The 22,039-nt window shown below is 47.8% G+C and overlaps 1 protein-coding gene across 4 annotated transcripts in view; it reads right to left on the bottom strand.

The window, feature by feature from the left end:
- LOC144149942 (uncharacterized) overlaps nt 1-22,039 on the bottom strand; it is a 55,205-nt gene that overhangs the window by 6,922 nt on the left and 26,244 nt on the right. For all 4 annotated transcript variants that reach the window (XM_077681690.1, XM_077681689.1, XM_077681691.1 and 1 more), the window contains exons 8-13: nt 19,627-19,750; nt 17,644-17,701; nt 15,698-15,868; nt 11,193-11,291; nt 7,975-8,072; nt 4,139-4,327 (exon numbers count right to left, since the gene is read on the bottom strand). In XM_077681690.1, the coding sequence (XP_077537816.1) occupies nt 4,139-4,327; nt 7,975-8,072; nt 11,193-11,291; nt 15,698-15,868; nt 17,644-17,701; nt 19,627-19,750 (739 nt within the window). The remainder of the gene's footprint in view (nt 1-4,138; nt 4,328-7,974; nt 8,073-11,192; nt 11,292-15,697; nt 15,869-17,643; nt 17,702-19,626; nt 19,751-22,039) is intronic.

Genomic DNA, 22,039 nt, shown 5'->3' with positions numbered 1-22,039 from the left:
CTCTGAGCTTTCTATCGCTGGAGCGAGCCCCATTTCTTTGACAATATCAAACATCGGTTGCCCTGGCAACAAGGCACAAACCGCTCTAGAAGTCTAGAAGTCAGTTACGGTTGCGTGATCCCGGTTCAGCTTGGGGCCCCACCTCGCGGCATATGGGCACTGCAGGCATACTGCTCACTCCCATTTGGAAGTGAGAGATGCGTTTGGCATTACAGGAGGCGATGGTGTGCGTGTTGTGGATTGTGGACGCCATTGTTTCGCGATGAAATGTGACGTTGTGCTTCTGCGGGTGGATAGTGCTTCCCATGGTCTGGATTATCTTTCTCAAGCGGCGTACGACTCAACCTCGCATGGCGTATGTGCAGTGTGCGTGGCTAAAAGCCATCTCGGCTTGTGCGCCAGAGTTAGGTGACTTACTGTTCGTCCCCGCAAACCGCGCGCGAGGTGAGTGCCGAATTTACGAGGCGCAGGAGGAGGCAACCCATCGTCTGTCGATCGTGGTTCGGACTTGCAACGCATGTTGTGACGTTGTGTTCGTTCGAAACGCATCTCTGGATTGTTTTGAAGTGGAATAAAATGTATCCGTCAAACCCGGGCATTCGGCTCAGGGCGTTCTCTGCGATTGCACGAAAGAAGTGCCAAGGGGCTTCAACGCTTTCTATGTGGAACGTACTCAGGTAAGAGAATATCCATGTCGTGTTATGGCCGTGTTGCATTCTATACGAGCGGTTTTGTTTACACTTGTTTCGTTTGTTGTAAAATGTCCAAGCACTCCGACACTCCGCTGGCGGATCAGCCGGCGAGCCGACGCTGAGCAGACGACTCATCTCTTTGCCGGAAGTGCGTGAAAAAGCCGCCCAATAGCACGATGTCTAGCTCATGACGAACATCTGGGAATCGATGATGTAGACATGTGAAGATGGCGGCGTCCAAAAACACGAAGGAAAGGGTGAGCAAAAAGCGACAAACTTTGCAACAAAAGTGTGAGCTTTCCGCTGCGCGTAAAATAGTAATACTTGGCCCACATGACCTTGACGACCCAATCTAACGATTGCGCTACTTCATTTAGTGTGCTCAAAACACCTTTCAGGGCCCCTTTAAGCATCGATAAAAGCAATAAAAGTGTAACATAAAATTTTCGTGTCAGTGCTCCTTTCAGGTCAGCGAATGAAACAACCCGGCAGTGGCACTTTTACGTGAATGTGTGGTTACCTCAAATGTAGCTCAACAACCGCATTCCCACAAGAACTGGTGGCATTGTTTTTAAGTGCAAAGCCCTTTAGGGGCTCGCCTTGTCGTCGTAGCTCGCTCCCAGGGCCCAAGTATAGCCACACAGCGTCCCATTGTTGCGGCGTAACCCAGAGGTCATAAGCGTTCGAAACTTGTGACCCGCTGGCGCTTGTCACACATCTCCCCGTTGTTTAGCGCAAAGAAACTACAGGTACATATTTGAGGCAAAATATACGTAATTAACTGCTGGCAGTGCCCACGTTCATTTCGTTAGGAACGCTCGTTGGGTTGGTTTTTACAATAGCAAGAGAAAAAAAAGTGGCAGTGCAACGCCGGCATGTGTGGGAGGAACAGCAAGCAGAAAAAGAACAGAACTCCTGCAGACGCTTTTTAACAGGGGGCACGCGAGCGCAGTGGAGGCGGGAAATTTGAACTGCCTTGGGTGGTAGCAATGAGCGGATAATGGCGCTACAGCCCATTATGGAGAATCACCGCTCTGCATTTCCAACAGCTTTCACATTGAGTGGAATGGCTTTAATTTTTTCTTCAATGGTGTAACATCAATAGCGCAATCTTTGTTAATTCAGAAGCTCAAGTGAAACCAATCAGGTCGGGCAAGTGCAGGTACCGACCTATTTGAGTGCCCCCACTCTGGTGCTGATACAGTAAAAGCTCGTTAATTTGAACTCAAAGGGGACAACACCTTAGTTCAAATTAATGAAAGTTCAACCCAATAAAAGTTAAGCACAAAAGCCGTACAATGCGAGTGGAAAGCAGTCGAGCATGTCAGCAAATGAATGCTCGAAAAAGGCCGCGAATGAAACCTGCTTGTTATGCTTGAAGGCAAAAGCTAGCAGTTTTTCCTGCAACGAGTGAATGCAGCGGGAGGCCTCTGCTTCGGGTACTCCAAAGCTGAAGAAGAGAGAAGGGGCATTCCATTTGGTCATTACTTTCGATTGATGGCCACACTGGTGGTAAACTCACCACCTCCTTGTGGTCACTAGCAGCGACAGGTTCTACACCTCTGACCTCAACAGGAGAGTGGCTGTTTGGCCATTTTTCGCTCATGCGTTAGGCAAGGATTATACAGGCGGCGTCGCCTGTTCGTAGCCAACTGCACTCCAGCTTCGTGCGTCGTGCCGCTTTCTTTCGCAACCGCAGCTCCATTCTCCAATGGAATGCGGACTTCTCAAGGGCAAGTAGAGCATCACACACAAAATGTCCCTGCGATTATTCATATCTGTTCACACCATGGCTGAGAATCGGGTAATAACAGCGCAGACGACAGACACCAAAGCCGTTTTTTTTTTTTTCTTTTCTTTTCTGCGGGATGCGAAAGCATGCGCAGACATCGCGGGCACTGTCATGGCGGTTTTCAATGTCGCCAAAAGAAGAAATCATCCACTAAACTTTTATGCAAATACCACAACCGGCTTTAAAGATAGTGACCTGCCCATCGCTGCCAGCGACAATGGGAGCCATGCTGAAAAATTGCCGTGTAGGGAAGGCGCGCTGCGTCAGGTGGGACTAAGTTTAATCCTCATACTCGCTGGCTTCGGTCGTACCAGTCAATGCCAATTGTACCGATCGCTACCTATAATACTGGCCAGCAATGAGAATTTGTTGTAAAACCTAGAACCATTTCTTATCTATGCAAACGCCAATGTACACAAGTAAACCACACGGCTACCACATGCGCTTGTTCGACTGGCACTCTTATTTTCAAGCATTTTTGTTAAATTAAACGTGCAAAAACTTTGTCGACTTCGCTTTACATCAAGCAGCTTTCTTTCAACGTGAAGCTCATCTATGCACGGGAAAAAGTTTACAGAGGAGGCTGGAATTTGTATAAACAACCAAACAGCGCCATTGTGTACGTGGAAGCGCCGTCACTCTAGCGGGAAAGCACAATGTTTCTCAGAGAAGGGAGCCCTAATCGACGGCGACATTTTCAGCGACGCTGAGGCGTTTTCACCATAACTGGAACGCCTCGTTTGTAGGAGCTCCGTCAGGATGGCTTACAAGCCCAACAAACGGCAAAGTTGAGTATGGCAGCCGCATTAGGTGAATGCTTGCGGTAAGAACCAGTTATCTTCGGGATATCTTTTTCAGCCACTGCCCCCGTACCTAAGTGATCGGAACCTGGTGAAAACAATTTTCCTTTACTGTGCACCTGCTCGGCTTGCTCAGTTGTACACTACAAATACCATCACGTACGATATGTTCACTAAAAGTATGATGCAAAAATATTGCAGGATCTTTCAGCACATTCTTTTGCGATTGCGTTTCTTTTCCTTTGCTATGAGCTGTGTGATAACGGAGTTCGGGGATTGATTTAGAGCCCTCCAGGTTCGATAATGTGCGTGAAATTCCAAACACATTCATTTGTTGGCATAGCCAAATAATAGCTCCTACAATGGAGGTGATTTTTTTCACACACGTCTATGCAGTATAATGTGACTACGAGAAAGGTAACTATGCCTTACTCGGATGAAAAAAAAAAAAAAAAAAGAAAACTGCACCAACTGCAGCAGGCATACTGCGACAACATTCTTGGCCAACCAAGCTTGTTTCTCTCAGCCAGACACTGGCCCACAATGGCATACCAAAACTGTCACTTTGAAACACGCCCCTTTTTTCATTCTACTTCTACATTTTTAATTTGCCTCTCCACAATCAGGTTCACAGTTCAGAGCCCTTCTTTCACAAATACTGCTTTGCACTCAAAACTTGTATGGCAAAGCTAGTATGCAAAAGCCATTGTTTAGTCAGTTTTGCACAGACAGAAATTGAAATTCCCTGATAATATCAGCCAGCAATCAGCTATGGGTGGCGATAAGTGATTAGCTAAAGCATCGGCAGGCCCCCCTAAAAAACTGCGAAGAGAGCAGAGCAGAGCGGTGGTCACCTCTGGCACTTTGATTCTGCACCCTGGCGTGACGCAATCTCCTCGTCCAGGCGTTGGCTGATCCGTTGGACCTCTTCCCTCAGCTGCTGGAGCAGGGGGCTCGCACTCAGGTCCAGGCACTCCTCGACGCCTATGAAGTCCGTCTGCGCCTCCGTCGAGATCTTCGCACCGTCAGTGGCCACTCGATCGCTGCACAGTGGGCAGGAGTGGGAAAGGAACAGTTCAAGGGGCTGAAAGCACACTTGAAATACAGTACTGGAGCTTAAACTTGAACCAACATAGGTAATACCTGTGCCACACGTACACGAAAAATGAAATTAAGTGTTCAAGTTACTAAGATACCGAGTGACATTAATTGGGCGAGCCATGCTACACGCGAAAACGCGAAGGCATTAAATGTGCTAGGCATGATGGTGATAATGACCAAACAGAGAAACGCACTCGTATTTTAGAAGTTTTAACATAGAGAGAAACGTCGTACAAGGGTTTAAAAATGTTTTTTGTGAGAGAAATTGTTATGAGCCATTTATAAAAGTGGCTTCAGCAGCTGCCATCACCTGCCAGCAGTAGCCAAATCCGAAAAATTCAAAACGACGAGTAACACGATGTTTTGCATGGAGGAAAGAAAGGTTAGGATAGGCCCTGACGTCACATTTGTGAAGCCGCGTGCCGCCATGACTTGAGCCCACTGAGCCCAGCACTCTATTCCATCATCCTTTGCTGTCTCCGGTTTGATTTGACTAACATGGCGTCGCCCTGCCCTCCCGCTTCGAAGCGAAAACAGCTTCGTCGCCAATTCCTCGGAGTGATGTCATGTTCTAAGCTGTTGATTTCGCCTTCAATTTGCCCATTCTAACCCTCACCCAAAGTTTCAATCGAAAAACGGCCTTCGTTTTTGAGATAGAAGGACGATTTTTCAGCTCTTAAGCCTGGCAAAGTAGCGTTTGTCGTCGTCATAGCAACAGGCTCGCGGGATGGCGAACGCAGACGACGGGACCATTGTTTGGGGTCGTACAGCACTGCAGTCTTTGCGCGCTACGTCTCAGCAGCGATAAATTTCACTTCACTTCACAACGAAGAAACACAAAGTGAGCAAAGAACGAACTGTGGCTCTCACCAACGCTGAGCGAAGGGGATTTTCCCGGCAGGTCGCCGGCGACGGCAGCGGCTCGCTCCGCCTATCTCGATGCGACGTAAGCACCGCTGCGGCCGGGGTATGAGTTAAGGCCGCCTCCGACGGCGAAGTTTTCAAGCTGGCCTAATCTAAAAACGTTTGTCGTAGCGACTGCGCTGGTTTGCAAGCGTAGCGGGGCAGCCACATACCAAGCGCCTTAAAAATTTGTCCGTTCTATTCGCCCAAATTTGGCCGCCGCAGTTGTAAACAAGTAAGCAACATTGTCCATGGGCTCAAGAAAAATGACGTCACTTCCTCCACACTTTTCGCAATGCATTGGGATGCTAGGGGCCTCTCCTGAGTATTCTTTCCTCCATGATGTTTTGCCTTTTGCCACTGCTTCAGTGAACTTCATCTTCGTCAGAACTTTGCACTAAAAATTGCCTTATTTCAAAGTTCAGCTGCGTTTCTGCGTCAATACTGTGGTGCTGAGAGTTTCGTTGGTATCATTTGGTGCTCATTGCATTCGAGAATCGACACATTTAAGGTGTTCATGAAGGCAAATGAGTTGTGCTGAACTCCTTTAAAACGAAAAATGACATTCGAGCGGATGGCATTAGATTTTTGCGTGTAGCGGCAAATTAATGGCATTAGAACTTAAGCCCTAACCACTTCGTGTCATTTTTCGTGTACGTGTGGCGCAAGTATTAGACAGCAAAAACCTTCCACTGTGCTGGGCAATCAGAAGGTGTGACCAGAATGTCCCCACAAGACTACTCCGAGTACTCAAAGGCTGGCATTAGGTGAAATGACGCTATGTTAATGCTGGAGCCACAACTTCTGGCTGATTGCTTATGATCACCACTTGTGTCCCAAACTTTGCTTTGCACTGCAATTCCCCGACGTCTCCAGTGAGGTTCTCCTACCCCACGATTTCAGTCCTGGACAAGATAAACACACATCCTTGAGAGATTTCCACAAGCTTACGACGATTCTGAACCAGCATTAGGTGAAACACGCAATGCCTATGCACTTCTTGGGAGACTTGGTCACGCTGCCTTTGGATAACAATTATCGGCCAGAAATGCTAGTGATATTTGGTAGCCAAATTACATAGAACCATGGAAAAGACTGCCACTATTAAAAAAAAAGAGAAACTTTCACACATTGCCATTTGCTTCGGTTAGGGGCATGCTCCTTTAGTATGGTGCAATTATGATAAACAATCGCTAACACATCCTCCCCTCCCTTCGAACTGTTGATGAATACAGCAGCCATGATCATCTCATCAGGAGAGCATTTCAGGGCACCCAAGAGGCACTCTAGAACTGTGGCCCTGCAAAAAGTTGCGTCTGCCGTGAAGCACATGCCTTGGGCTCCACCACGCCATGTCCGCTGTAAAGTGGGCTTTTCTGCAGAATGTTCAAGCCCAGCAAAACAGCTGAACAGAGAGACGTGGTAAGCAATGTAAACAAGCAACCTTCCGGCCTTTAAAAGGTAAGCAGCTTTTAATAGTAGGTCATGCGTGTAATCAACACCTTCAGCTGCTGCCCAACTAAGCTCCCAATCACTTCTGCGCTTCAGTTCCAGAAACCATAGGTGATAGAATGAAATTTACGTACAATGTTCGAGTATTCATGAGAAAGCCTTCAAGAGAAGTTTTTTAGAGAATACTGAAACATACTGACATTTGGAAAGAGTTTTAAGATGACCCTTTTTGTCCCAACTGGAAGGTTTTCGGTGATGAAGTAATACCCCACAACTGAGGCATGCTGCAGTAGGGGGCTACTGGTTTACTTATACCAGCTGGAAATCTTTAACGTGTGTCGATACCGTACGCCCACGGGCCTTTTTGTTTTACAGCAGCAGCAGTGCAAGGGCTGTTACCAGGCCTTAGGATTTGTCTGTATACACAAAACCTGCGAGCCCCCCAACGACCTGCCGCCGTCTAAGCAACCATTTCCTCTCAATTCGTTCATGAAACAGGTCGGTAAAGAAGCTAAAAATCCGATTTAATTCCTCTTTCACACGCCACCTTTGTGCACAAAGCCCCTTGCCCATATTAGAGGGTACGGTTACGGCTCAACACTGCTCTTTTTTCAATTGCAATATCAACTTTGTGCCCTCTTCAATACACAGGAACCAGACTTATTCCACAAACCCCACCCCACCGCCAGGAAATGAGGGCAAACAGATGCCCCGGCCAATGTTTGCCTGTGAATTCACACCAACCGAAGACCCAGCACCCCCACTTCCCACCTCCCCTCGAAAACATGTCAGAACCAGAAATTCTATGTTCGGTCAAAAGTGACAGCACACACTAACACAACCTGCTCAAATAAGGACGAAATTCTTGCATCACACGTGAAGGTTTCCAATGTGCGAAGCTATCCACCTTTGGTCATGGTGAGCACATCCAGCCACTATCAGCATTCAAAGGGGGGGGGGTAGAGAGAGAGAGAGAGCTTGAAGGAGGCAAACAACTTCAATCACTCAAAGTACTATACCACTTCAACAATCCACGAACTCCTCCACAATTTGCAGCAGGATTGACGCAACAGCTAAATCTCATCAGTAGTCTCAGATGACCACTTCAAATCGACCAATCGACCAGTGATCCGAAACGGCAATAACCTCATCCCACACTCAGTTTTGCGTGTGTGGTCGTGCCAAAATGTCGCAGCCCCTGTCAGTAGCAGCAGCAGCGGTGAGGGTGGCCCACCTGGTGCCGCCATTGGTCTGTGCGGCGAGGCTCTCCTGCAGCTCCTGGAGCCTGCCCAGGGCAGCGTTGCGTTCGTTGGTCGCCTGCTGCATCGCATCCTAGAACAAGGGAAAGAGTGTGTGGTGAGTGAAAAGGGCTTCACAATTGATGCACAGAGGGGCCTCGACACATTCTGGCCGCCTGAAGTCCCTTATTAAAACGATATACAGTGGAATCTCGGTGATACGAATTCGGTTGATACGAATTTCGCTGTGATACGAATTTTCAAAATTCCCCGGCGAAAATGCATTGTCTGCAATGTAAAAAAATTCGGATGATCCGTACGCATTTACCACTCCGGTGCGGGTGATACGAACACGCGAGCCGCGAGCAGACGACTGCGGCGTGGACGGGAGGCGGGAGCGTTGGTTCGCCCTCTCGACGCCTGGTCTTTCTCCCTCCCTTTTATCTCCCGCTACAATCTCTCCTCTCTGTATCTTTCGTTTCGGCTGGCTGCAGCTCGGGTGCCTCCAACTTCCTTTTTTGTATTACATTTATTGAATAAACCACGGCAATCAGACGTTCCCTCATTTCCGACGGTGAATACCTTCGCCATTTTGCCTTCTCCGCATTCCTCGCTTCTGAGGTCTATGTCCCGCGCTCTGTTACCCCGTTGTCGCCTTGCCGTGTTGCCTGCGCCACTTTCGCATCGATTATGTTGAAGTGTGAACCGCATGGAACGTTTTCTGCTCACGAAAACGTGCCGCCGCGAATACCACCCGCATGCTGCCCCCGGCGCAGCAAGCGGCGGCATTGCCCGTGGCAACATGGCGGCATCATGGCGGCATCGGGCGTCATTTTCCGAGCGAGGTCAACGAGGTCAATCGTCAACGCGGGCGTGAAAATAACGCGCGCGCAACGCCGACGCGCACGAATCGCATGCAGTTCGTGTGCGCACGTCGCGTCGACGATGAGCACGCTTTCTTTTGACTACCGAGTTGACGATTCGGGCCGGCACCCCGGTGCCAGCCTCTGCATCGGTTGCCGCGAACGGCAGTGGGAGGAGCCTCACGACTTGCGCCAATGGGGAGACGTGTGCCTCATGGCGGCAATTTCGAAGCGCTCGCACATGTAGGAAGCTGGCTCGGCCACGTCCGCGGATGTTTGGCGCGGATGGCATTTTATAGCGCAGTTTTCTCCCACACTGTGAGCTCCTTTCCCACATGAGCAATTTAGTTTACACCTTGAGCAGCGTTTTAACAATAGATTACAAGCGGTCACTGAAGCTACTTGCACCTCTTCACGGCATGAGCCGACGCCATGTTGCCGCCGCCTGTCATATGCGCGGAACTAGTCCTTTTTTTTTTTTTTTTTTTTTTCATTTTCTGATGATACGAATTTTCGGGTGATACGAATATTTTTGCCGCCCCTTGAGATTCGTATGACCGAGATTCCACTGTATTATAGGAGGGGGGTGTACCCACCCGGAAAATGATGCACGCAATGAGCCGCACTTAAACACACCAGTGGCCGCAAAGGTTACCAGTGACACTGGTAGCCTTTACTGATAACCACTGGTTACACTGGTAACACTAGTAAAATCAGTCAGCCATGGAGTTTCATACTAGCATACAACGACATAGTATTTGGAAATGCTTGGGAGAGGCCTTAGCCCTCCAGCGGGCGTAGACAGGCTGATGATGATGATGATGATATAATGACAGGGACATCTGGCGCAGCAATCGCATGCCATCGTGGGTGCTGCCATAAAAGCTGGCAACGATGCTCTCCTGCTCAGCTTGGCCAGCCACAGGGCTTCTTTACACTTACTAAGGCTTGAAACCGGGTACGCATATTTAACACTCCAAAAACAGCGCAGAGACAAGGAAGGAAGAAGTGACACACTTGAGCACTGACAAACAACTGGACAAGGATTTATTACAAGGCATTAAATACACGGAAGAACTCCCTTCTCCATCTTATTCTCACTCTTGAAGCCAAAATTAACAAGGAAAGGGCAACATTATTTTATTACACATCTCTCATGAAGCTTCCAAAAAGTCACCAGCAAAACAAAACATCTTTTGGAGCTCCACTGTTCCAGAAATAAAACAGCTTTAAACGATCCTTTAACAATAACGATGTTTTCTTTACGCAACCACCTGTAAATTCTACCGAAGCTTCTTGGGAAGCCAGGCCAAGTAACTGTGGAACGTTCACAAGAGAACGTTCCACGGTGATGCTCTCACCATCCTGCACCATTAAGCTCCAAATAAAGATGTTTATCCTCTCTCTCACAAGAGAAAGCTTATCTTCGCACCCTCCATTGTCTACATGGCCTACAGCAAGAAATTCAATCCCGTGAGCAAGGAAGTTGGACATTCTCACAACAGCCTTAGCAGCCGCCTATTAATAGTTGCCGCATGTGCCGCTCACTCATAAGCTAATTTTTTGCGAGCCCCACCAATTCACTTTTACAAAGGCCAACATCCCAAATCATTGACCTGCTTGAATCATATTAGTGACCGGTTTAAATAACAGTGTACTTAGTGCGGCACCTTGGTATACCCTGTTCTCGACACATTCTTCACTATGCCACACATGCAATGTATGCAAACCATGCATTGTTACAGATGCTACAGCGCTGTTTTGCATGCAGTGATGCTTGCACGTGCGTGTAAGGTAAAATTAAATGGAAAAAGAACCTGGGATCGTCACGAAGACTGTCAAAGGAAGAGATTTGCTGCACCAGGCCCATGACCGCGCACACACAACACATATACACGTGGGTTTGAGTGAAAACGGCCCTACTTGATACCCATCTGCCCTCAGACCCACACCCGCCTAAGCACACACGAAACGACATTGCCGCTGTTAAGCATTGGATTAGCAGATGGTCAAATAATGGTGTAGCAACGCCTGAATTGGAGCAAGAAAGTGGCTAACCAGGCTTGGGAAAACAAGCTTTCGCATATTTCACAATTACTGCAAACAAACCATTTGTGCTTTTGTTTAAGTGTGTTATGTGAGTGTGTGAGAGAGAGAGAGAGAGAGAGTACCAGGGAGCCTCAAAATAGGCTGGGGATATGGGGAGCAGACACTGCGGGCTTAATGGCAGAGCAGAGTGGAGGCAAGTTCGAATAATACCGGTCCAGTCGTATCAAAGATACGGTCCCGCGTGCATGGAGTGCTCAACCCCTGCGCATCAATGCCATGAAGTGGTGAGTAAGAGAACTCACGGCGCTCGAGCATCCCCCTCCTCCTCCCCCTGGCCAGTTCTCGCTCTTCCAGATGGCCTTCATGTGCAGCTCCTGCAGCTCCTTCTCCAGCACCTTCACCTGCACAGGCACCAGCAGCAGAAGAAAAGAGGGGAGGGTGGTCAGGTTTTGGACACTGCTGACGTACAAGCATCATTTGTGGGAGGAGTGGTTTTATTAACTACAGTGTGCAGATGGAGATCACTTTGACAATTGCTAGAATAAACTTCATTGTGACGGGCCCTGCTCTACACACCGCTGAGTGTCCTTGTCCCAGCTGGTACTACGCAGACACATTAAGAACTTTGTAGTAACTGGGCACACATATTGTTTTAAGCCTTGCTGCAATCACAAAATGAATCACACAGTCGGGACGATGACACTATGCCGAACACTCCTTACTAAAGTTACTTGCTCACGCCAACTGTGCAGCATCGTCTCTACTGTACCGATCCCGTGCACACCAAACTGCAAAGTGTGCACCGTCCACAATAGAAATGGGGTACGGACAATCACAGCGCTGGCATTGCTGGCTAGACGACTGTGTCAGGCGTTCCCTGGGTGCTTAGCATATGGGGGCTCTTTCTTGCATGATTGCGCACCACGAGAGAGCAGGATGTGGGCTGCAGCAAGTGGAACGAGGCAGAGCTGGTTTTCCAGGACAGCATGGTACACATCAATGCTCTGGTTCAGTCCACGCAGTGCTGTATGTGGTCGCAGCACGATTGAATTGAAACACTTCCAATGAAGCATTGCCTACGTTCAAAACACACATCAAACTTTTTATTTCTCACCACAAATGGCCCCCCAATGACTTCCCTCACTCAACACTGCTCCACAGAGGGCATTTTTTGTCCTTCTCCGAGGTAGCATAACAGCCAGGCTCGGCTTTTTCACAGCTTTGGGCAAGTTTCCCTGAAATGACACAATGTGGAGGTCCTTTACACTCAAAAAGCTTCGAAGAGGCTGCAAATGCAATTTATATACGACCTGTAACGCTTCTTCACCATCATCATCAGCCTGCTTGTGTGTACTTCAGGATGAGGGCCTCCCCATGTTCCTGCCTTGTGATCGCCCAGTCCATTTCCTTGCCTCTGGATTTCCCTCCAACGTATTGTTGGCCTTCCCCTTCTTGCAGACCCATCTATCGGTGTCCACTCTGCCACCCACCCTGGCGGCCCACCTGCTGCCATGTCGCCTCCCTGCATTTCTTTTTCTTCAATTGAACTATGATATCTCCTACTTTAGCTTGCTCTCTTATTCAGGTAGCTCATTTCATATCCCCAAGCCTCCCATACCAGACTACCATATTTATCCGAATCTAACGCGCACCTTTTTTCTGGAAAAATACGTCCCAAAATCACATGTGCGTTGCAATCGAGCACGACTCAAAACTGCGCCGACTATCGCCACCAACATTTCAAGATGGCCGCTTGACTACTGAACGCGCAGCCAGCGCTTCGTAAACTGCGCATGTTTGCCTTTGTTGTCTGCATAGTCTTTTTATTGCATTCCTCTGTTCTTTCTGCCATGGAATTTCCCACTGCAAAGACATGGCGGGCTCACCACGATGCTGCGTTTAACTCTTTCGCGACCGCGCCTATTCAAAATCGTTCAATTTGATCGATACTTTGGGAGCGCCTCTTCATAGCGTTCCATGTGTTGCTCGAACAAGTAAAGCTATTCAGAGTTAGATCAGAAAATGGCCTTTCAAAATCAGTCTTGTTTTATTTTTGCAACGAAAACGTGATTTATGACACGCGTTTGAATCACCTGGGTGTGGAAAAGGGGTGTGGTCATCGCACGTCACTGCTACCAACGAAGAATGCGTGCCACTCGTAATTACTCTGCACCAGTGTTTGTTTTTTGCTATCAGGGCGTGAATGGTGAACCAGAAAACGATTTTGAATCATCAGGTTCGCACTCTGACAGTAATAATCCCAGAAATCGGCTGAAAATGTCAAGCAGTGCCTGGCTGCAAAGCTACCTTATGATTTTAGGCAGTTTTATTGCCTTTGCACACGTTGTTCTAAGTTGTGTGGTAGTTCTACTTACCCCACGACCATTCGCGACCAGTTTACAACAGTTTCGGTTTCATTTCTGCATCGCGAAATTCATATTGTCACGAAGCCAAGGACGATGCAGTTGCTTTGGAAAAGAAACAAGTTTATTGGAGTGAACTTGTGCTCCCCTAACAACTCAAAAGAATACAGAGGCGGCGAAGTAGCGGTCAACAAAGTGACTTGCATCGGCGAGCGTCGCAGAATCGAATGCCGAGGCATCTGCTCTGCAGGCTTTTTATCTTTCGGCGCGAGTGTTTCTGGAACCGTGGATTCACATCCAGAACATTGTAGATCACAGACGATTATTCTGGGCTAGCGACGTCAGGGCGAAACAGTTTGCTTATCTGAATGTGATAGCCCGTGTGGCATAAAAATAAAGAATGTAAGACGCGCTTCGTTTGGAACGCAGATAACAGAGCCGGGCGTGGCCCGGCAGTAAAAACAAACAATAAATAAGCAAGCCCATGCATGGTTTGCGGCAATATTTAGCACTACTACGCAGTTACCCAACTTCAAGGCTACTTGCCATGGCGCCTTGAGCGTCCGCGACTGATCCTCGAACAAAGCACACCACTCCTGATTTCCCCCACCCTAACTCTATTTCTGCGATAAGAACTTTAGATACAAGGCAAAAGATCACACCCAGTCACCAGATATCTGTTCCAACGAGGACAGCACTTCAAACCGGCCTTACACACTGCCGGCTGTTCGCCTTCCAGTTTCATTTCCATACGAGGGTATCTCCGGGTGTCTAGTGTTGCTGCTTAGTTGAACTGTCTATTCAGACGGAGTCTCCGGTAAGCTTTTGTACTGTTTCATTTCAAAAATGTTAGCTGGCGCTGCAATGGAGGAGGCTCGTTGTGCTGATTTTCTTTATCGCGCAACAGCTACTCAGCCAAAGTTTTCAGCGCACGATTCTAGCGCATCACACCTCTTTCCTGCAAGCAAGGCTACAATTGCGAGTAAGAAGATGATAATAAAGCCCAGCTTTATGTTTTGAGAGGTAACTGACCATGAATGTCAACAAGCATCAACCACGGAGTTCTGCTTTCAACTTCATGCATGTTTTTTCCGCATCGTGTGCTTGTCCCAAATATTGTGCTCACTGCAAATCCAGTCATTGACGAGATGTTTTTACGTTGTGTGGGGGCAAATTGGGGCCTCTGAGAATGTCAAACCGCCAGATTTCTTCCGGGAAACCACCCGAAATTGCACATTTTGAATTGGAGGTTGGGCTTCACCGCATGACACGAGCATTGTGTGTGCTAACATTTTTTTTATATCTCACAAACTGTTCCGTGCAAGTCGACATTTTTTCTAGGGCATGTTTTCGGAATGTCTTCCTACAAAATGTATATTCTAATTTTTTCTACCACTGGTGGTTTGATATACACAACTCCTTTTTTCGACAACTTGACAAAAAATTTGATTTGGATAATTTTTTCGCAACTATGATATATGAAAACATTTAAAAAAATGCTGTTATTGAAAAGGCGGTTAAATAATCTGCATTTTTTATTCGTATAATTAGTGCCTAAAGCAATTTTTTTAGCAGAAAAAAAAAATTTCTTGGACCCCTAAAAATCGGTCAATTTTCCAGCGGTCGCGAAAGAGTGTTAAGAAGAAAGTAATCTTGTGCGTGAAAAGCGATCAAAATCGGGATGCGTCACGTGCCTTCAGTGTTCCGGACACTTGTGTGTGGGACTGGCGCAAACAGAAAGAGAAAATTTTCACAAGCAAGGCAACACGGAAAGGGTTCAGCGAACCAAAGAGGGGGTGATATCCCCAAATAGAAGACCCGCTGGCGGAGTACATGCAGCAGTAGCGAGCGGCTCAGAGACCCGTAACGACAGAGCTGCCGGGGCAGTGACAGCACTGCTGACGGTCTTGCCGGCAATAACCGGCACATTTCATTTTGTGCCACCTTTGGAATAAACCTGGCTTGTTCCAAGTGAGAAAAATTTGCATTTTTGTACTAAATAATGAATCTCTAGCGCACATCACAATCGAGGACATAGGGTTTTTTTCTTCTTCGGACCGCGAAAAACGGGTTTGCATTGCAATCGAGGGCGCGCTAGATTCGACTAAATACGGTACGTCAATTCAATATGAGGACTACCTGTCAGTGGGGGCCTTTTATTTACAGTATCGGACACACCACACATAGTCTGTGGGCAGTCCAAGCATTCCCCATGTCATACAAATGCCTGTGAAAAACGAATGGTGGGTTGCTTCTCGGGGAGTCCGTAGCGAGTCCAGGAGGATAAACCAAGAGTCCCACTGTTAGCACAAAACTGCCCTCCACAATGAACACACACCAGGCTGCCCAAACGCACAACCACCCCACAATGTCTCTGCACACCCTCACACTGACTGCACTGCCACCTGGTGGCAGCAGTCGGGCCCCGGTGGACGGAAACGTACCTTTTCGAGGGCGACGTCCCGCTCGGCCTGGACAGCCCTGAGCCGGTGGCGTGCCCGTTTGCCCCGGTGGTCCCGCAGCCGGTGGACGGTGGCCAGCAGCGTCTCCTGGTGTCTGGCCACCCGCGCGGGCGCCCAGCTCCCTTCCAGGCCCTGAAGGATCTTGTCCAGACCCTGGGGAGGCAGGGTGACGAGGGGGTGGGCGAGGGGAGTTGTCGGGACTCAAGGTTGCAGAGCACTGACCACTGGCTGGCACTCTTTACCGCATTGTGGCCTTCTAAATTGCACCACTAAGGTGGCCAAGTTAGGCTTAAACCTAGCGATTCCAGAACAAACAACGCATCCATTCACTTCCTAGTGACTCAGTGCAGTGCATGCATTGCGTGCATGTTACAACGCTAGTACCAACGGTCGAAAGACCTTTGCAAGGTTAACATGCAACACACGCTGCCGTTTCATTCAGCTGCCCCGATGTTTCTTTCTGGCAGAGGCACCACCAGAAATCTTTAGTGACAATGCCACCTCGGCCACCTCGGGGACAAGCTATGCCAGCACTACCTTATTCAATGCGGGGCGAGACAAATGAAACTGAACAAACAGCAACTGCTCAGAACTTCACAAGAGGAAACAGGAGAGAAGAACAAGTTGTTGTTGACAGCACTAAGATACTCAGCTGCTACAGTCAAACCCCGCGATAACGAAATCCCGCAGGTACGAAATTCCCGCGGCAATGAAATATTTTCGCATCCCCGGCCAACGTCCATAGACGCCCAGGCATTTTATATCTCGCCGCAACGCAACATTTTTGGAGATTGATCCCGCGTTAACGAAATTCGCTGCAAGTTTGGTCGCCATTTTACCTACTCATTGGAGGTTAACTGTGTCCAAAAAGTGCTCAAATGCACTTTTTTGGACTCAAAGTGCGTGAACTTCTGCCACAGCACGCTTGCATGGCCATCGCCATATTTATTTACAAAAGACTGCGTAGCCGGTGGTCGTGGAGGCAGCCTCGCAGCGGCACCAGCAGGGGGCGACACATGGTGACTCAAGTCGCGGCTTTGGCTTGGGCTACGCTAGCCTGCTACCACTGAACAGCGTGTGTGCGCTTGTTTGTGTGCGGCGATCGGCATGTTTGCTCTCAGTAAGATGCCTTCGCCAGCCCGAAAGTAGATAGAGGTTTTTATCGCTACGAGATAAGGCAGCCATCATCGCCCAAGTCAGTGGCCCAAGTGGAGGAAGGGAGTAGATAGCGCTGACGAGTTTGGAAACGCCTGCAGCTCGCTCAACCATTTTGAAAAGCAAGGATCCCACGAGTTCTCAATGGCACACGTGCGCAAGACAAAACAGTGATGGCTGTGGCCTTTCTAGACGTCAACAAAGTGGTGCTCACTTAGTTTTCTAAACAGTATTGGTGCAACGAGGTGCCACTCTGTTTAGCAAAGTTTGTAAACAGACGAAGCTGGGCTTCGCTTGCATGATCGGACATGCTCGGTGCCGAGGGCCAGGGCGAAAAACGTGCAGAGAAGGTGAACCCACGGAATGTTTTGGATGCGTTTGACACGATCTCGTCGTTCTTAGGCGCGCACGACGACTAGCAATGAACCACTTGTACAGTTAGAGCTGAAATGTGAAGCTGGCTGCAAGGTAAGGCTCACGAAGTAATATAACTGACTTTAGGAAATAAATTTTTTGGTTTCTGTCCGATTATCCGGTTGTTTATGTTTCATTCTTGCGGAAAAGAAATTCCCGCAAAACGAAATTTTCTGGCTTTCCCCAGCAGTTTCGTTATTGTGGGGTTCGACTGTATACACAAACAGCAGCGGAACAGCATCTGTGCAAGTTGAATGCAGCAACTGACAGGCTTTTACCTTCCAGAAAAATAGGTAGCCATGTTCGCTATGGCACCCGACAGTAGTAAAAGAACGAAATAATGCGAGAACAGAACTCACAGTCAGGACGAGGTTGTCACAGGTATCTTCGTCGCTCGAGCCATCTGAAGCGTCACTCCTGGGGGGTGGAGAAGAGGTTGCCTTTTTCACACAGACTACGTCCAGCCACCTTAACATTCCTCGCTTATGCTCTGTTTGCAAACACCTTCATTTTACACTACCTCTCCCTGTTTCACGTAGATATCCTTGAAATGCTACACAAGCGGCTGAACCATTTTTGTGTTTCTACAACTGTGTCAGCAGTCCTACTGTGAAATACTCTGCGTAGGTTGATCACACTTACAAAGCCAGAGTCTAAATAGAGTCAAGGCCACTTATAATAGAAGCAGTCATACTGCGTGACCACAGTCACAGTAGGCACTAAGCGTTGTGCTTCAGGTATAATTAACGTGGTGGTTGCCAGTAATTGTCTGAGCGTGGAGGACACTCACAATGGACCCTTCAAACGATTGGCACCAGCAAGGCGCGAGACATGCTGATCTGAATCACACTTCTGTTTCTCTTCCCAAAAGAAAACAACAACGGTGAAAGAAAATGCAAACTAAGGCTGGCATTTCCTTTCAGGATTGCGGTAAAAAAAAAGGGGACAAAGGAACAGCCGTTGAAGGTGGCGTGTGCTTACCACTCCGCTTCTAATTTAACTGAAAGAGGGGGAAGGGGAGAGTGTCCTTTCACTTGTGCATTTGTTGTTGGAAGTCGTGTGATAACCACCACAGCTGCCGCACTGCCAGTTATTTCTGTTAGGAAGTTGCACCAATGAGGAACTTCCCCTCCTATCCCCAGCAAACAAGGCAGCATTTAAAAAGTACAGTAAAACCTCATTACAAGAGACACTTGGTTATATGAGACATTTGAATGAAGGCGGTTTGGTTGGCTTTGTTAAGTTCGGCATGCTAGCAACATTGCATACAAAAGATCTTGGTTTCAAGATACACATTTTTCGGTTCCCTTGAGTGTCTCTTGTAACGAGGTTTTACTATATCCCATAACACCGAAAGTTTCGGCTGGGCTTCTGCTGCTATTGCACTCCTTCTACTGAACGCCAAGAAATCACAGACACTCTCACTCAAAACGAGGGGAAATAAATTTAAATCCCTCTCCGCAACTAAGACATACCGTACAGCAGCAGCAGCAGCCGATATGAAAAAAATTAGAAGCGTACACCGTCCGTGTTGATAGGCCGAGTGTGTTTCAAGGATAATAAATGGAATTTTGAAAGGTAGCTTGTGCATGTGGCCTTCACTTGTTCTAATGTGGTCTTTCCCTTACAGCGCGGATTTTGGCAGCTGCAGCGGCCCGTGTTGTACGCAGTTTATTAAAGTCATAATTATTCAGGAACCATGAATATAATGAACGATATCAGTTTGATGATCAAGTATTGTTATAAGTGAACTCAACTGTATGTGACAGTGAAAGACGCACAGCAAAAACCACCGCTCAGTAAAATAGAAGCACATTGAACAGAACATGACACACAGCTATGCGCTTTTCTACTTTTAAGTTGCGATTCTCAGAAGTCTGCCAAAAATCTCGCTTACAACTAGGGAAGAGCAGTGCAATGAGCCGTGAGATGAGTAATGCAGTAAGGAGGGTGATGAGAAATGTAGCAAGGATAAGTGGGGTGCGACGAAAAAGCCAAGAAAGCCTACTGCCAAGAAAGCCACAACCAGAAAATGCAACCCGCTGCCTGTCCAGTAGAAATACAAATTTAAAAAAAAAAAAACAATGGGGAGGGGGGAGCTTTGTCAGGTATCAATGCCTGCCTGGTGACTGTTCTCTTTGACTGGAGCAAACAGCACTGCTCTTTCTCCACCCATTCAAATCCCAAGACTTATTCTGAGATGCGACTAGTGACATACAGCATCCAGCGAAACACAGATTGGACAACTGAGAGCCTCATGAGAAAGTGTAAATCAGGAGAGCATAAATCTAAAAAGCGTGAGCACTGAAGAGGGGGGTGCGGCAGTGCACAGTGGAAAGTACCTGGCCTCTGCCAGCTTCTGCAGCTCCTTGTGGTAGAGCTCGAGGCTGTGGTTGGCGCTGGCCAGCCGCTCGCTGATTGAGTCGTCCCGTTCCCGCTGGGCGTAGTAAACATCGGCCAGCAGCTCTGCAATGCCCGCCAGGTGCCATGTTAACCAAAACAGGCAAGTTTGCTGCCCTTGCACAAGTCTGATGTTTGCGAATTGGGTTTTCACTCTTTCGTTACGGCGGAAAAACGGCTGATTTTCAGTGCTTCCACAAAACTATTTTTTCTCTCGAGCTAGTGGACACATTTAGCATTGCTATGCATGTAATTGTAGCTTATAGATTGCTCTTACAAACACATACCAGCAGCTTTGTGAAAGGTACAATTACTTACAGTTTATTAGTCAAATAATCAGAAAAAAATGAACCAAAAAGTATACACGCAACGTATACAGTCGAACACGGATATATCGAACACGGATATATCGAATTATTGTCTATATCGAACTCATAAATTATCCCCTTGAAAATGCTGTGTAAAAGTATAGGAATTCGTACGTTTATATCGAACCGTATTTTTCCCGGCATTGCGTATATCGAACGCCGCGCGAGCCGGAAGGTGCATTTCGGCGGTCGCTGCACCCCCGATTGAGGTTGAGGAGGATGTGGAGGAATGCGCGGGCATGGCGAAGACTGGCTAGCGGAACTAATTCCTTCTACTGGAACGAATTTTCGCTTGCCCAGTCGGGCCCCGCTACCGGCCGCCATAGCGTTAGCGAACGGAGCCCGGTATGGTAAATCTCTCTAGGCACGCAAGCCTGAACGCTCGGAAAAGGTGACAGTGCGAGGTAGGGATGCCCCGACTGCGCACGTCCTTTTTTTCGGCTGCGTACGTTCCCCGACTTGCCGAAAAATAGTTTTTTTTTTCTCTCTCTCTCTGGGTCTGTCTTCCCCCGGTGTCGTCTCAGGAAAGGGAAGAGGTAACGAAGGCGCTGACGGCTGCCTCCTTCTTTTGCATTTTGCTGCTGTTGCTGCTGTTTGGCGAGTTGTCCCGCACTTTCGGAGATCACTGTTTCTCTCGGAGATGACCATCGCGAGCGCTTTGTTGGAGTCCGTTCAGAGAGCCTTGGAATTGTTACCTTCAATGTTCTGGTGGTACGTGCGCCCTGTTCTTCTTTTGCGTGCGTGTTGTGCATGGTGTGCGAAGGCGCAGCGTACTGCTGGAATGTTCTAGTTGTGCAGCCTCGAGAAGATCGAGACCAGCGTCTTTAATTTCATTTCCAGGACGAAGAAGCAGGCCAAGATCAGCGATTTTTTTTTCACGGAAAGAAAGCGTCCTGTTGCGTCGTGAGTGCGGAATTAGTTGTCATTCTTGAATGCGACGATCGGTAAGTGATCGTCCGCCATAGGTGAGGTCTCAGAGCACACGTTTTTTATATCGAATTTTTCATATATCGAACTATTTCGCGATCCCCTTGGAGTTCGATATATCCGTGTTCGACTGTATAGGTGATTGTAATGAGCCTAAAAAATTATTTTAGGAATTCTAAGATATACAAATTGTTCCTACATTCCTTGGCTACAATTCAATATATATATCAATGCTGTACACCAAGGTTTGTATTTTTGTGGGCCCGTCAACCTAGCGGAACTGACGGCTGTGCCACTCCTTGAAGCCACTCGAGTGTAGGTCGTCCATGCATCCAAGCACACTTTTTTGTGTTCTGACACAAAATCCTTTTCACTTTAGTGGTAAAAAACCAGAAAAAAAATCCAGCGCTCTTGAGAAGTGTTGCGCATAGCTCGGTAGTGGTAATCTGACACGAGTGCCAGGCTATCATGAAGGTGATAACGCGATCTGACGTGGCGCATTTGGCAAAATATCCCTACCGTACATTGTCCAGACCCTACACATCAATGTGTAAAGTTGCAGTCGTCAGATAGGAAGCCCGTTTTGTTTATAAATACAGCCCAAATACAGCGGACGCTGTTTTCACACAACTTGCTACTACCGCGGGTTCAAATTTCACTCTTGGCAAGGTCTCTGCACGCGAAATATTAACAAAACATAATAAAATAGAAAAATGAGTTGTCAATAAATACGGCAGATGGCGTTAGTTGTCTGACAGGCACCGTTTTTAGCTTTTGCGGGACGTTTGAAATCAGCGGACACCGGCGTCCGATGGCCTATGGCGCCGTACTGAAAGAGTTGATAGGTGCATGCCAATGCTGATTTTTGCTTCTACAAGTGATTTTTACTCCGAATAGCTTGTAAGCAAATAATTTGAACAGAGGCACGGAGAAGTGACCAGCACCAGCAGCAGCCATGTGTGCTGGAATGAGAAATCAATTGGCCACTTACACCACTGCAAACAACGCCCAACAGGTGAAGTCCACGGAAAAATGCAAAGACATTCTCAGCACCCCCGTT

Source organism: Haemaphysalis longicornis, unplaced genomic scaffold (genome assembly GCF_048455015.1).
Source record: "Haemaphysalis longicornis isolate Haplotype H1 unplaced genomic scaffold, Haemaphysalis longicornis Haplotype H1 scaffold_8, whole genome shotgun sequence".
NCBI lineage: Eukaryota > Metazoa > Arthropoda > Arachnida > Ixodida > Ixodidae > Haemaphysalis > Haemaphysalis longicornis.
This window is presented reverse-complemented; position numbering and strand designations above follow the sequence as displayed.